This window comes from Oryza glaberrima, chromosome 5 (genome assembly GCF_000147395.1).
Source record: "Oryza glaberrima chromosome 5, OglaRS2, whole genome shotgun sequence".
Taxonomy (NCBI): domain Eukaryota; kingdom Viridiplantae; phylum Streptophyta; class Magnoliopsida; order Poales; family Poaceae; genus Oryza; species Oryza glaberrima.
In genome coordinates this window covers 23,244,263-23,258,918 of record NC_068330.1, presented here as the reverse complement: position 1 = coordinate 23,258,918, position 14,656 = coordinate 23,244,263, and the positions used below count along the sequence as shown (strand labels likewise).

At 43.6% G+C, this 14,656-nt stretch overlaps 3 protein-coding genes across 4 annotated transcripts; 1 reads left to right on the top strand and 2 right to left on the bottom strand.

The window, feature by feature from the left end:
- Positions 1–1,447: 1,447 nt before the first annotated feature.
- LOC127772842 (uncharacterized) lies at positions 1,448–4,421 on the bottom strand. Its single transcript, XM_052298826.1, has 2 exons — positions 3,746–4,421; positions 1,448–2,324 (listed from the first exon to the last, which is right to left on the bottom strand). Exons 1-2 carry the CDS (start codon positions 4,379–4,381, stop codon positions 2,163–2,165), a joined length of 798 nt encoding a protein of 265 aa, XP_052154786.1. The 5' UTR covers positions 4,382–4,421; the 3' UTR covers positions 1,448–2,162.
- Positions 4,422–5,324: 903 nt separating this feature from the next.
- On the top strand, positions 5,325–7,559 carry LOC127773205 (pentatricopeptide repeat-containing protein At3g49240, mitochondrial-like). Its single transcript, XM_052299232.1, has one exon. It carries the CDS (start codon positions 5,415–5,417, stop codon positions 7,335–7,337), a length of 1,923 nt encoding a protein of 640 aa, XP_052155192.1. The 5' UTR covers positions 5,325–5,414; the 3' UTR covers positions 7,338–7,559.
- Positions 7,560–7,781: 222 nt separating this feature from the next.
- On the bottom strand, positions 7,782–14,360 carry LOC127773206 (CLP protease regulatory subunit CLPX1, mitochondrial-like). 2 transcript variants are annotated; one of them, XM_052299234.1, is made up of 15 exons: positions 14,229–14,360; positions 13,915–14,110; positions 12,671–12,799; positions 10,693–10,793; positions 10,530–10,609; positions 10,341–10,391; positions 9,955–10,029; positions 9,791–9,868; positions 9,498–9,554; positions 8,958–9,028; positions 8,760–8,859; positions 8,576–8,680; positions 8,429–8,491; positions 8,192–8,314; positions 7,782–8,125 (listed from the first exon to the last, which is right to left on the bottom strand). In XM_052299234.1, the coding sequence occupies exons 2-15, from the start codon at positions 14,103–14,105 to the stop codon at positions 7,805–7,807; spliced, it is 1,545 nt and encodes a 514-aa protein (XP_052155194.1). In that variant the 5' UTR covers positions 14,106–14,110; positions 14,229–14,360; the 3' UTR covers positions 7,782–7,804. The 2 variants fall into 2 exon arrangements, with proteins under 2 accessions (XP_052155194.1, XP_052155193.1); XM_052299233.1 differs by lacking the exons at positions 12,671–12,799; positions 13,915–14,110; positions 14,229–14,360 and adding exons at positions 10,872–10,930; positions 11,155–11,456.
- Positions 14,361–14,656: the final 296 nt, after the last annotated feature.

Here is a 14,656-nt window from a genome sequence, read left to right as displayed (position 1 = left end):
CGCCCCCAGTCATTCGTCCAAAGATGGTGAACAAGCAGGGAGCAACACGTCTTGTCTATTATGTGGACTAGGATTAATGGTCAGTTGGGCTGAATGTACTATCACCGCTACTGGCTACTCCCTCCGTCTAAAAACATAACCTATTATTATAACGTGACACATCTTAATATAATAAATTTAGACATAGAGTATGTTTCTACTTTTGTTTTTTTAACGGAGGGAGTATGCTCTTATCTATGTTCCTAACTTTACCTTTCTCCTTTTTAACATGTACACTTTTCAAACGTTAAACAATGCATTTTTTAATTTGTATATATAGTTGTTTTAAAAATCATATTAATCTATTTTTAAAAGATACCCCATCCGTCTAAAAAACCTAATCCTAGCTACGAATTTGAACACATGGTTTATCTTTTTTCGAGACTAAGTAGTAGCTAATACTTAGTTAATCATGTGCTAATGTGTGTTTCCTTTTACGTGTTGAAAAGAAGGGGTTCCTAACCTCTCCTCTCGAACACACCTTTATAAGGTCCCAATATCGTTTTCGTTTTTAACTTTATCATTTTCAGTTTTTTTATCAACCAAGATAAACATATATGGCAAAACATGGTTTTTCACTCGTTTCCACTTTCCAGCCGTTTTCAGGTTTTCGCCCTTACCTAAAGCACCAAAGTGAAATCTGTGTCATGCTTTGCCTGATTAAGCAACGTGTCTGGTTAAAATCAGTGTTTTTTTTTTCCAAAACACGGTATGGACGCAATCGCTCATATAGATGTGTGCAAACTCACCTATATAAACGCATACATATATACCCTACTCCTAGGACTCTATAAACACCTCTTAAAAATTAGATCGTTATATCTTGAGATTCATAAATTAACTATAGACGTCTTATTAAGTTATTATTGGCATGAATGTTGTCTACCCCTAAAAAAATAAATAATCGTAAATATGAGCACATGTGCTAAGGCCCTGTTTGGTTCGTGGGACTAATCCACTAGTCACTCTATTTTAATCCTTAAGAATCCAAACAGGGGTGAGTAAAAGGGATTAAAAGTGCATATTGAGACTTATAGGACTATAGTGGCAACCCCTCTCTAATTCGGTAAATGTGACTTTAGTCTCTTTTAGTCCCTAGATCCAAATAGTAGGGGAATAAAATTTTAATCCAGGGACTAAATGATTCAAACGGGATCTAAATCTAGAACTTAAATCTAGATGAACATATTCCACCAAAAAATTAAGTTACACTCGCTTTACATGTCAGTGCTTCACAAAAGCGCACCTCATCCGCTAAGTTAGCCTAACGTTTTGATGTTAGATGAGCAAATTATACAGTAGTTGCATTACAGTAGTTACAATGTAATTATCCTACAATTTAAAGTATTTTAATAAAAAAAATTGTAGAATGTTATATACCTCCACCTTATCACGAATAGGGCAATATGGCCTCGTGAACCAGCACGCCCTGAGGCATCGTCAGGATTCGTGGCGCACCACTGGGCTCTTGTCAATGTTGAGTTTCACGGAAATCTCGTCGTTGACAACCGACAATGCCATGCTTCATGTGATAAAAAATCGATACCATCGTCGACTTTGGAGCGAGATCCCTCAATTGAAAAGGTGCGAACTGCCAAAGTGCCAAGTAAAGTAGTACCAAAAACAAAAGCATTGAGCAGCACGTGTGCCCTAGCAAAGCAGCAACTTAGCATGACCCAATTTGCCAAACATAGCTAGACCAATTTGTACTTGCTGGTAATACACCAATACTAGTTGTTAGTAACAGTTAATTGTCCAGACAGAATTTGTTTGACTGAAGCCAGTAACAATCAGCATTGGTTTCACTATATGATACAGAGATAATATGCCCAAATTATGGCTTCTTGATCACAGTGGTTGTACAGGGTAACTCCAGAATTTTCAGATCTGAGAGCAAAACACTCCTACATTCAATGATGTCAATCAGATCAGAAAAGGACTTAAATCTCAACTATGAATTGAGAATATCAAATTCGTGGCTATCCCTGCTATTGAGTTACATATATGTACAGGCAAACAGGCCAGGAAATAAAATTAGCTATCTCCTGGAACAATGGTTACACCAGATGCACCAAAAATCTTCGTGTCAAAACGATTTTTCCATTTCTGAAGTACAACAGCAGTCAAATGGGAACAATACAGCCCTGACAACAGAACCAGGCCACCATGATGCCTAGCAAAGCGCCGGCAAAAACCTGTGATGGAGTATGCCCTAACAACTCCTTCAGTTTTCTTTCACTAATTGGATGGCCTTGAAACAGGTCCTCAACGATCTTATTGAGTACCTGTGTCAATCATAAGGAAGATATCAAGTAACAATAAGCGAGTACTATAAAACTGACAGCATTTGGTGCATCTGGTGTTATTGTGTATTACCATTCAGGAAATAAGCACCCTATCACAAGTCATATATAACACACTATTGCTACTGTGTTGTTGTGATGGCTATCCAAAACCAATATCCAAATGGTCCTGAATCTAAACTCGAGCATCAGAATGCAATCGTGATAATTATCAGGATTTTCCCCTTTCCAAAAAAAAAGTATCTGGACTGCATTTTTTTTAGATGATATGTACGGCAAGCTTAACTGGATTTGCTGCTTGCTATCAGTTTCCATGTGATAAAACAGTAATGTTACCACTACCCCTTAAAGTAAGTTGATAAAGAAAAGCATACTGGCAAAATGATTGCAGGTCTCAGGTCTGTGCCATGTGTTATTCTAAGGTAATATGTGAAGCTTCAATCAGGGAAGTAATATATATTTGAGTAGCTGGTTTTATGATTTACAAAAAAGATAATGAGCTAAGTAAGGTGAATGTAGCACACAAGTTTCATACCAAACTACAGCAATTGTTTGGAAGGAGCAAGACATTGGTCTTGAATGCCTGAAATCTATTTTGATGCTAAATACTAAACAATCACAAAACTATTTAACACCGTTCCATTGCCCCCAACAAGTACACTCAAGTTTGTAGTTCAACATATGGTGAAAAAAGTATCTGGGGCCACTGGAAAGCTAAGACAAAGCCAAAATTTGTTTATGCGAAAAGATACTAAAACTGCCATATAACAACTTCTAAAGCCCAAATAACAGCAGCTCGCACATGATTAACTTTTGCAATTTGGCTGGCTTGTTTTATATCAGGACAGCCATAATCTTATATATGTAGCACAATTCATAATAGTATCGCAATGATGCCAACGCGAAATCATAGTCCCCATTGAGTTCAGAATGTTAGCTTCAGATTTTCAGTTGTAAGTCATATCACAAATTTACAATCATTTGCAAATGGTAACCATTACACTTACTGCTGAGAGACGAAAACCATAAAAGCAGAGTAAAATGAACACCAATGTTATCCCAAACAATGATAACATAAGCAATCAATCTGTATGTACACCACAAATACTACCACATTGAAAGTAACAACATAGGAGTATGCAATCCCATAATCACTCCAACATTGGGTAAAAATGTAAAATATACCACCAGCCGCAAGTTCAAACCTCACAAGGGCCATCGAATCAGTCATTCATCGATGATTGAACAATGTGAACAAAAAGTATCCTACCCCAAATAACAAGCAATCTCTGAATCATTTTGACAAATTAGCTATCAAAATCAAAAGTTCAGAAAAAAAAATGTATCACATACATCTAAATGAAATACAGAAATGGACAAAAGCAATCGAAGCATTGGCTCACCTCGGCCTGCATCCCCGCGTGGCGCCTGACGCCCGTGGCGTCATACATGACTATCAATGTGAACCCGAGGCAGACAGGGAAGAGCGAGTCGCTGACGCCGTGGCAGAGCGCGACGGAGGCGGTGAGCGCGGTGCAGAGCGCCGTGTGCGACGACGGCATCCCGCCGGAGCTGAACAGCATCCGCAGGTCCCACCGCCGCTCCACGAACGAGGTGAGCACGACCTTGGCCGCCTGCGCCACCGCCCACGCCACGAGCCCCGACACGAACGTCGGGTTCGCCGCGAGCGCCAGGATGTACGGGTTCTCCCGCGCCTTGGTCACCGCCGCCGCCGTCGTGCTCATCAGCAGCGTCCCTATCCTCGCCCCTCCCCCCGCCGCCCCCGCCCCCACGGCTAGGTCCGGGAGCTCCCCTCCCGCGCGCCCTCCCCGCAGCGCCGCCGCGAGGAGCCGGGAGAGCGAGGCGGGCGGCCACACTGGCGGCGGCGTGGACGGCGCCGCCGCGGCATCGGAGGACGAGGAGGATAGCGTCTGGACGCGGCGGCGGCGGTGGCGCGGGGGCTTGAGCGGCTTGGAGACGGGGCTGAGGAGGCTGCTGGGGAAAACCCTAGAGAAGCGGCTGGAGCTGAGCACCTCCATGGCTGCTGCTCCGCATCGCCGCGGAGGTGGAGACTGGAGAGTGGTGGTGTGGCCATGGCGATTAGGTGGTTCAGTTATTTTATACCGACGTCACATTGGACAAAATTACCCCTGTTTTTCTCGCGTTATTACGTTATTACCGTGGTTTGTGGCATGGGAGGGGTAGATGCTGCAGGGGTTGTTTTGGGGAATTCGCCACGGTGGCATATTACTGCGAAGATTCTCGGGTGGTCGGAGTCGCCGTCTCGGCGTCCGGCGCGGCCAATCGCCGGCGGACGCGTGGCCGGAGCGGCCAGTGCGGTCGGGGTCTTGGACCCAGTGAGCTCGAGTCGACACTGGAGTTTTTGAGCTTGGCTTGTGGTGGCAGCTTCGGAAATTTTCCTTTTTCTGTTTGTGAGAAATGGATTTTGGGAAATTTTTCTTGTGTTCTTTGTTGTTCCTGACAATGACATACTGCTCCACCTGGCACATATTTTCTTCTGCCTTGGAAATTTGCAATCAAAGAAATGCAAGAGTGATGTATGGCCATTTATTCCCACAAGCATATTCTTTTTTTCCAATAGGGAATAGCATATGCTGATACGAAGCTCGAAATTGCTCGTTTTTCTCCCCCCAGCATGAATTTCTTGCAAATAATTATATATATATAACATAAAAATATTTTCAACACAAACAAACATATTATCAAAAAATAAATAATATTATTTTAATGAGACTAATTTGGTATTTTATATAGTTGTTATTAAATTTTTCTATAAATTTGATAAAACTTAAATAAATTTGACTAAAAGAATCAAAATGATTTATAATATAAAATGAAGGTGGTACTTTTTTTTTTCGCAATCCCCGAGAAAAGCAGAAGTATTTTGAAGTGTGGCTCGAACATCCGTTTCTTTGTAGAGAAGGCGTATTTTTCCAAACACCGCCTTCGGGCCACCGCCTTGCGATTTTCCCATAGCCCCAGAGTCCCCAAAACCCTCTCCTCGCTCGCCGCTCGCCGCCGCCGCCGCCGCAGCCGGCCCAGCCGCGGGAGATGTCGCTGTCGAAGCCGTTCTCGGCGCGCCGCCTCGTCCCGGCGCTGTTCCCGCTCGCGCACGCCGACGCCGCCTCGGCCGCGGCGTCCCGCCGGGCGCGGCGCCGCGACGCGTTCGTCGCGACGCCCCCCACGCCGCCGCCGTCCCCGAGCGCCGTGCGCCTCGCGGAGCCCCTCCCGTCGCTCGCGCCGTCGCGCCTCGCGCTCCACAACCGCATCCTCGCGCTCCTGTCCCCCTCCTCCAAGGACGGGGAGAAGGGGGCCGACCTCGCCGAGGCCGCGCTCCTCACCCGCCACGCGCTCCACTCCAACTGCCGCCCTTCCTCCTTCACCTGCGCCGCCGTCCTCGCCGCGCTCCTCCGCGCGCGCCGCCTCGACGACTTCTTCGCGCTCCACCGGTTCGCCCTCCAGGCCGCCGTCCCGCCCACCGCCGCCACCTACGCGCTCTACCTCTCGGCCCTCGCCGCGCGCCGCCTCCCCGACGCCGCGCTCCACCACCTCCGCCTCATCTCGCGCCCTGGATCCCCCGTGCCCCCGTCCCCGACCGCGTATCGCGTTGTCGTCAAGTCCCTCGTCGTCGACCATGGCCGCCTCACTGATGCCCTCGAGCTCAAGGATGAGATGCTGGCCTCCGGGTTCGTCGGGCCCGATCCACAGGTCTACAACCTTCTCATGGCTGGGTTCGTGGAAGCCGGTGATGGCGCCAAAGCCGTGGAATTGTACGAAGAATTGAAGGAAAAGATTGGCCGCGAGCCAATTCTTGATGGCATTGTGTATGGGAGCCTCATGAAGGCTTACTTCCTTATGGGAATGGAGGAGAAGGCAATGGAGTGTTACAAAGAGGTTCTCGGTGCAGAGTCGGAGGTGAGGTTTGGAGCTGAGAGTTATAATGGTGTGGTTGATGCGTTTGGGCGGAACGGAAGGTTGGATGATGCGATCGAGCTGTTTGAAAGAATGCTTCGGGAGCATGATCCTCCACTAAAGATTGCTGTTGATGTTAGAAGCTTCAGTGTGATTGTGGATGCTTACTGCACTGCTGGTAGGTTCGGTGATGCAATTTCTTGGTTCAGGAGGATGGGGGAGTGGGAAGTTGTTGCTGATGTTGCAGCATATAATAATTTGATCCGGCATCTCAGTCTTCAAGGGTTGGTAAGTGAGGCCGAGTTGCTATACAAGGAGATGGGAGAAAGTGGTCTTAAGGCAGACGAGGAAACATATGTGCTACTGATGCAAGGGTGCTTTAGGGTTGATCGCATCGATGAAGGCATTAATTACTTTGACGGAATGGCTGAGTTGGGGTTGAAGCCCGACGCAACTGCCTATCATAAGATTGTTGATGGCCTAATTGGTTTTGGTATGCTGGACAATGCCCATGGGTATCTCGATAAGATGAGGGGGAAAGAAATTAGCCCAAGCATTGCAAGCTATGAGGCACTGCTAAAGGCATACATTGGTGAAGCTAGTTTGGATAAATCAATTGACATCGCAAAGGATATTCTTTTGGATGAGAAGGTGGTGTTCAGCGATGAAATGAGGGACCTATTGGAAGGCGCACTCCGTGAAGCAGGGAGGGAAGGTGACATAACCAAACTATACGAGGATGTGGAGGAGAAAAAAGCTGTGGCAGCGGCTCGGGCAGAAGAAGAGAAGGCAAAGGCAGAAGCTCTTGCAAGGGAAGAAAGGGAGAAGAGGAGGGCAGAGGCTGCTGCAAAGGACGAGGCTGCAGCTAGAGCTAGTGCCGCTGCCATTGAAGCCATCCTTGGCCATAAAAGGAAGACTGAAAATGTAACAGGAGAACCTGCACCTGATGCAAACTCACTGGATGGTGTGTTTCAGAGTAGGTTTGGAATCACATCAGCTGGAGATGGTGCGCTTCAAGGCACTTCTTCAGGAGGTGAAACTAAACAAGGAGATGGACACTAACATTTGATGACCACAGGAAATCATGTCTTAGTCTGCCTGTGGATCTGATAACCCCGTCATTTTATATCGATTCTAAGAGCATCGATCAGTAAATTGAAATTCTCAGAAGCCTGAAGATTTCAACATTTGGTGTCAAATGAGTAAACGGCAGTAACTCTGGTTGAGTCTTTTGTAACTGCAATTATTGCATACGAATAAAATGACGGCCACAAAATTTTGATGCATTACGGTTTAAAGTCCCTTTTCTATTTGTGCAGTGTGAAATGCTTTTCCAACTTTCCTTTTCAATTTGCCACCAATTTTTTCTCCTCTGTATTACGGAGACCAACCTTGGCAGTTGTGAAAAACATCAAAATATTATAGGTGAACCGTGAGCCCCAGATATTTCCAGGCTCAAATTTGTTGCATCCCATTTATCAAAAAGACAACAATGACACCGTGACGAAAATAAAGCTTAATGCTATGCTTTATTGTGTGAAAATGTTGGCTTTACATAGTATCGACACAACCCATTCGTATATCGAGGAGAAACAGTGAAATGTATGGTAAACCCACAGCTTAGTTGCTGACAAAGCGACCAAAAGGCAGAAGCTGACAATGCGAGTACGTTTAGGGTTCCCAGGGATTAAGCCTGGCAGTCTAATATTATTCTGGTAAACATATAGTTCTAAGGCTCCATCATCCCGGAAAATCTTGGCTCCACATCCTCGAGAATGCACTGACCCTACAGACTCTTCATCAACAAGAACAGCAATTATCTTCTCTTTTCCCTCTCTTGCATCAGGAATCTGCAAATAGAACCAAAAAATTAGTGCTGGTCGATGTTGATAGAAGTTACGGCATGTGCAAGTCACCTCAAACATTGCTTCTGTCAAAATATCTTCCATTATAGATCTCAGTTCTCGAGCCCCTGTTTCTCGTGAAGCTGCTTTCTTTGCTATTAACCGCAAAGCATTTTCAGTAAAATGCAGCTTGACCTTACATGGGTAAAATGAGAAAATAGTTTGTTGTTAACATACAACAGAAGACGGTGTTTTTAATCATAACTTGCAGTTGAATCAAAACAATCAATACAACAGAACCAGACTCACATCATTCATTTTAAACAACTTCTTGTATTGTTTTCCTATTGCATTTTTTGGCTCCATGAGAACCTGAAGAGATAAAGTAGATTCATTTAGGAATATGTGGTCAAAAATAAATTGCATAAAATTACAAATTTATAGAACCATTGCTACCTGAACCAATTGAGCTTCACTGAGATCATTCAAGCCAACTGTTATTGGCAACCTCCCAATAAATTCTGGTATGAGGCCGTATGCAATCAGGTCATCACTTTCAATCTAAGTAGGAAATCGTTGAAAATTATCTCTATGTGGAATTAAAATAATGTGTTTGACAAATGTCAGCAACTGATCTTACAGCTTCAACACAGCATGATTCCCCGATAGCATTTGTCCAACCACAGTTTCGCAGATCACCAGATGTTGGAAGTCCAAACCCCATATGACAGTTTCGGTGTCTTCAATAGCACAAGTACTTTAAGGCAATATATAAGTCTGGATAAAGATGGACAATTCAGAGAATTATAGAAGTTTGTATTATTTGTAAGTGCACAACCTTTCTGATACTATCTTTTCCAAGCCAGAGAAGGAACCTCCACAGATGAAGAGTATATTCTTTGTATTAACCTGCAACACAAAATAAGTCTTTTTAAATTCTAACAACCTACTTTGAGTGTTCTTGATCATAATATACTGGAACTACAAAAAGTATCTTGCAAGAAAAAAAAATCGTATTTTATTATTTCCAGGCAGTTATTCTTTTTTTGCCCGGCCTGACCAATTTCATTAAGATAGGGAAGAAACAGGCAGTTATTCTATATATTTCCAATTCAGCAATGATCAAAGTAAAAGGTTACCTATATAAATCCCACAACAACCTATATTTAGAGACAGATGGAACTTAGTAATTACTTCGACTTTGAACCACAAATGCAATTTGCAGAGTACGACAACACCAATGATAAATTACATTTGAAATCAAGAACCCATAACTTCGTTCTGTAGCAAAACTATCATGCTGATAAACAATAAGGTAGCTATTAACAAAACAATTTAACTGACTTAACAACTTAATCAAAAGATTCAGAATCAATACCTCAACATAACCATCGGATATACTATCTTGATTTCTTTTTCTTGGTACATTGATGACCTAAGAATGATAGCAACAAATGGGTCTTATTTCAGAGACAGAACATGACTGAATGTACATTCAGGGAGAAAAAAAAATTATGGTCAGCATCAGTCACACATGCATTAATTGACATATACTTACATATGTTGTTAATCAGATCTCACTCTATTCAGAAGGGCTAGTGTAATTACCAAGTATGAAAAATACAAAGATAAATTTACTTTACAGAGCAGAAGATTAATATATGCACTTACTGTTCCTTCAAATATTTTTAACAAAGCATGCTGGACACCCTCTCCAGAGACATCCCTCCTGTCCTCATTGCATTCAACCTGGATGTGGGAATGTATCCAATTATTGCAAGTGCAGAAACATTCGCTAGGCACGGAAGTAGTTCAAAACTAATTTGTTCAATGACCTTCTTTATGAGTTTATCAACTTCGTCGATGTAAACAATCCCGCGCTCTGTGGCTTCCACATTGAACTTAGCAGCCTAAAAGGAAGAACATGTCAGAAAAGCAATATATGGTTAATGGTTAATAGTTTAATATATAAGCTTGATCCTGTTCAGATTATGCCCAACGTAGCTATTGGCACCAAAACATTTTCTTGCAGATGATAGGTGATCCAAGATTCATTATACACAAAAAGGAACTGGTTATTAACAATTTGCAGGAGAACTGTTAGTAGCATGGTAGCTTAGGAAAATAATGTAAAACAGTATTCAACTAAAATATTAGGAACACTAGATAGCCCAAAAGAGTACATAAATGGCCAGAAAGAGAGTGATAGGCTGTTACATACCGCCAGAAGATTGCAGATTATAGATTCCACATCTTCACCTGAATACCCAGCCTGAAAAGGAAGTTGTTTTGGCATCAGAAAGAATAAAATAGCATACACAATCAGCTTTTTTTGCCACGATAGCCATGACACGCTGGAGTAAGCACACATAGAAGAAATTTTCAGAATGCTTGAACCAGCCTTTCCTACCTGTGTAATTGCAGTTGCATCAGCAATCACAAATGGAACATCGGCAAATCGAGCTAAAGTTTTTGCTAACAGTGTTTTGCCTGCCATAGGTTCATAGCAAAAGAACGAGATAAGCAAACAGCATTTTCACAGTACAGATGAACCACGTATGTGTTCGCGTCACCTGACCCTGTCGGCCCAATCAGAAGGATGTTACTTTTTTCAAGCTCAATGTCATCATCACCACTCATACTAACATCGCCACATGCCGAGCTCTTCATAGAACTATATCACCACAGATGAAATTGAAGTCAAAATCGTGATGCATAACTGAACCACCAAATGAAATTTCCAGAATCTAACCAATTTGAAGATTCACTGTATATCCTCTTGTAGTGATTGTGCACGGCAACACAGAGCACCTGCATAAGCAAAGCTCCCTTGTTAAACCTAGCCGCGAAATTTGTACATAGTTCCATAATTTCAATCGAACTTGCACAATTGTAAATTGCTAGCAGATAGATCATATATGTAGTAAAGCAAAGTAACTCATGCTCAAACTCGAGCTCATAGCGTCATCACTGGTCACACCCCCAATCAGCTACACAGTACACACCACACTAACGAGGAGGGAGGTTTCGTTAACCTTCTTGGCCTTGTCCTGGCCGACGACGAACTCGTCCAGGCCCCTGCGGATCTCCTTAGGCGTCGGGAACCGACGCGGCGACGAGGACTGGGCCGTGGAGGAGTAGGAGCGGAGCGCAAACACCGCCGCGGACAACCGCGAAGCGGCGCCGGCGCCGGCGCCGGCGCCGGTGCGGGCGGCGAGGAGGAGGCGGCGAGTGGCGGAGTACATGAGACCACCCGCCGCCGCCGGCCCCGGTCGCCGGAGCAGTCACCGGACGGCGATCTGTTCGCCGATTAGCTAACTTCGCTGCCGATTTTTCGCCTGCGCGTTATTATTCGCTTCAGAACCTTCGAAATTATACTAGATTATACCGCACATGCGGAGTATAATTTTCGTTGGCCCATATAAATGAGGCCCATCATAAAAGTCCACATGGCAGCTACTATTTAGGCCCATATAAATGCAGCCCAATATCGGTACCGCGTGATGGTCCGATGTGGGCCTTACTCCTCGATAAGTCTGAAAGGTGGACCCAACTTAGTTTTAATCTGGGCCGTTTTTGTTCGATCAAGCGATGTCCGGTGGCCCAAGGTAGGGTCGCTGTCAATTATAGCGATCCAAATAGGGTCCCACATTGAAGAGTTACGTTTAGCAAGGGTCTTTTTTGAAAAATCTGGGCGGCCTGTGTTTGATCAAGCTGTCTACGTTGGATCAAGGTTTTACAAATGGTCTTCATAGAAAATTTACCATCAGTCGTTCGTTCAGAATATAGCTGGATTTTATTACTATATTAGACCTTGAAACTAAGAAGAGGAGACGTAATGATACAAACTTTAACTGAGAAATGGACAAGTGTAATGCAGTTACATACATTTACATCACAGATTGACGGTAATGGATAAGAACCTACATAAAACAGGGAGAGATCAACTAACCGAGTTTGCAATGCAAATCCTTGTCAGTCAAAACTCAAAACTCAGAAGAAATAAGTATGAGATAAACCATCAAAATGTAATGTGTATATAGGTATAAGCACACCAATGAGCTTGGTGCTAATGTTAATCGACAATTATCAAGAACAGAGGCTAAACTGAAATTTGCTAAAAGCAGACTTGGTCACTGAACTGAAAGATAAGGAGAAAAGTGCATGTCCACATACAGAGAGACAGAGAAACTATATGCTTGCGACAATGAGAACTGGCATCAAACACGCAGCAAAATAAAGCAATCAATGGCATCAATATTCAATAAAATATCGGAGAAAAATTACTGCATACTTCAACTACGATTCACTGAATTATTGAACTTCGTCATGTTGGTTTAACTGAGCCGTCTGTTACACCAGCATCGAGAAATTTCGGAAAACAAAACTCTGAATCAATCAGTCATCCCATCTCAAAAAACTGATATCCTAACACTCTAGCAGAGTCTTCAATGAGAAACGGCGAGTCGGCGACTAATGTGGTTGCTTAGCACTCAGACATGGTAGCCAGTGAAAGTAAATCCTCTACCAACGATCTCACCAACGCAGAACCACGCGTACAACTCAATGCCAAAAAGTGCAGCAACGCCAGCATGCTCAACGTTCAGATCCTTTCTGTTTCTCCACAAGTTCTTCACTTGATCCGCTTCCTTCCAGAATGCCTCATAGCGACCAGGAAGGCTGCAAGAAATGTGTCACTAGTCAGTAAAGACACAGAGATTGAAGATACGAAATGCACCTTATAATGTGAGTGAAATTATGGTATCAAATGAATGATCAAGTATCTTCTGTCACCTATGTAATGAATCATCAAATTATGGCACCATATCAGATGTATATTATAATTCATAATAGCACTGGCAAAGACAACCAGAGGAATGTGCACTGAAGGCGCACTTTTAGCACAACACGGATGAATAATAATGGTGAAATAGACAAACTACTACTCTATCTCTATGAAGTACAAGCAAAATGCAGCTCAAACAAATAACTAGTATCGGTCTTCTCAAAAGACAAATGAAGACAAAATGGCTGATCAGGAACAATTACATCCCTGGGACTCTGTCCAAGAGAAAAGCATTGGCTCAAAACAAAGTAATTTCTCACAGTTAAAAAAAACTCAAATAAAGCTTGCTTCTCATCAGATCAATCTTGCTAAGGCCAAGATCAGTGACTTTCAACCCACATTACCATATAAACCCACTACCCATCTCTTGCGTCTTCATTTACATAGAATTTAGGAGGAACTTGTTTTCCATGGCTAATTGCATGCAACGTGACAACTTGTTCAGCAAAAATACTTAACATCCTCAAAACACGGTTGCAATGCATCGCTATGGACTATGTTCACAACATGACCATTATGCATTATGCATTGCTCAGCTTCTAATAGACGGGAAGCATAGATTCCATTATTAGGATGGATGGAATAGACATCGCTGATCATTATTCTAACTTCCGATATAGCAAGAGAACATCACCAAAAATAACACACTTTTCAACACTGCAATTTCCAGACTTTCAATGGTACCAATTTCCTGCATTGTCACTTTACATGATGTGCTGCTAATTTATTCAATTAAAACAATCAGCCAAAATTGCTGGTCTATCTAATTAGGCAACATAATTAGGTTTCGCCATAGATGATTAGAATCCCATATTCGGCCTTCCATAATGTGGAAGTGATCGAGATCGTGTTCTAATGGAGTGCGCAATCTAAACAATAGAGATAATTCAGATGTGGAGGACTAAGAGATCGTGGAGAAGGTGGAGGGAGATCGTGAGGGTGGACCGACCTGGCGAGGCGGGTGTAGAAGAGCTGCTTGGAGAGCTCCTGGCACCTCTCGATGGTGGGCGGGTCGGCGACGTACTTCTGGTTCTTCTCCATGAGCGCCCTGTGGTACGCGCACCCGTGCTTCGCCGCGAACCTCGCCGCGTCGCACGCCTTCGCCTGCATCTGTGCCAGCTTCGACGCCAGCACCGCCATTAGATCTGCTCCAAACCGAGCCACAAAACCCCGAGGTGGGAATCGCAACAGCAAATGCGGTGAGATCGTGAGGAAGAGGCCTCGATTTGGAATCGAAATCTAGTGGGGGTTTCTCTGATTTACCTGCGGGGGAGGGGGAGATCGGAGGGAGAGGGGATCGAAGAAGAAGGCGGCGTCGCGAGTCTGAGAGCGAGCGGATTTTGCCTCTCTTGTGGGGAGGTATAAAAGGGTTGGGGCTTTTAGGCTTTGGGAAGGGGTCAAAGCCGGTTTAGTTTGGGTAAATCACGATTTGATTTAGGAGTATTTTTATTCAGGTGTTTCCTACTATCTACTATTCGTTTGTTACCCGGATAGTTTTTACTTTATCTGCGGGTGAATAGCCCATATAGTGATATAGGCTTTGGAATTTTGCCCCATGGTCAATTTAGTCTTTGATGTTTTAAATTATCCAAACAAATACTCAAGATTTATCAATTGGTTTAACATAGTCCTTCGGTCCAAAAGAAACGCCATAAAAACGTCATGTGGACATATCACGTCATCGTGCAAGG

Excerpts from the sequence above, each read along its gene's own strand:
- LOC127772842 (XM_052298826.1), bottom strand. The coding sequence starts at position 4,381 with ATGGAGGTGCTCAGCTCCAGCCGCTTCTCTAGGGTTTTCCCCAGCAGC. Across the intron at positions 2,325-3,745 it reads ACGCGGGGATGCAGGCCGAG|GTACTCAATAAGATCGTTGA; the intron begins GTGAGCCAATGC and ends TGATTGACACAG.
- LOC127773205 (XM_052299232.1), top strand. The coding sequence starts at position 5,415 with ATGTCGCTGTCGAAGCCGTTCTCGGCGCGCCGCCTCGTCCCGGCGCTG.
- LOC127773206 (XM_052299234.1), bottom strand. The coding sequence starts at position 14,105 with ATGGCGGTGCTGGCGTCGAAGCTGGCACAGATGCAGGCGAAGGCGTGC. Across the intron at positions 10,794-12,670 it reads GGCATTGAGTTGTACGCGTG|TTCTATGAAGAGCTCGGCAT; the intron begins GTTCTGCGTTGG and ends GTGGTGATATAG. Across the intron at positions 8,126-8,191 it reads TGACAGAAGCAATGTTTGAG|ATTCCTGATGCAAGAGAGGG; the intron begins GTGACTTGCACA and ends TTCTATTTGCAG.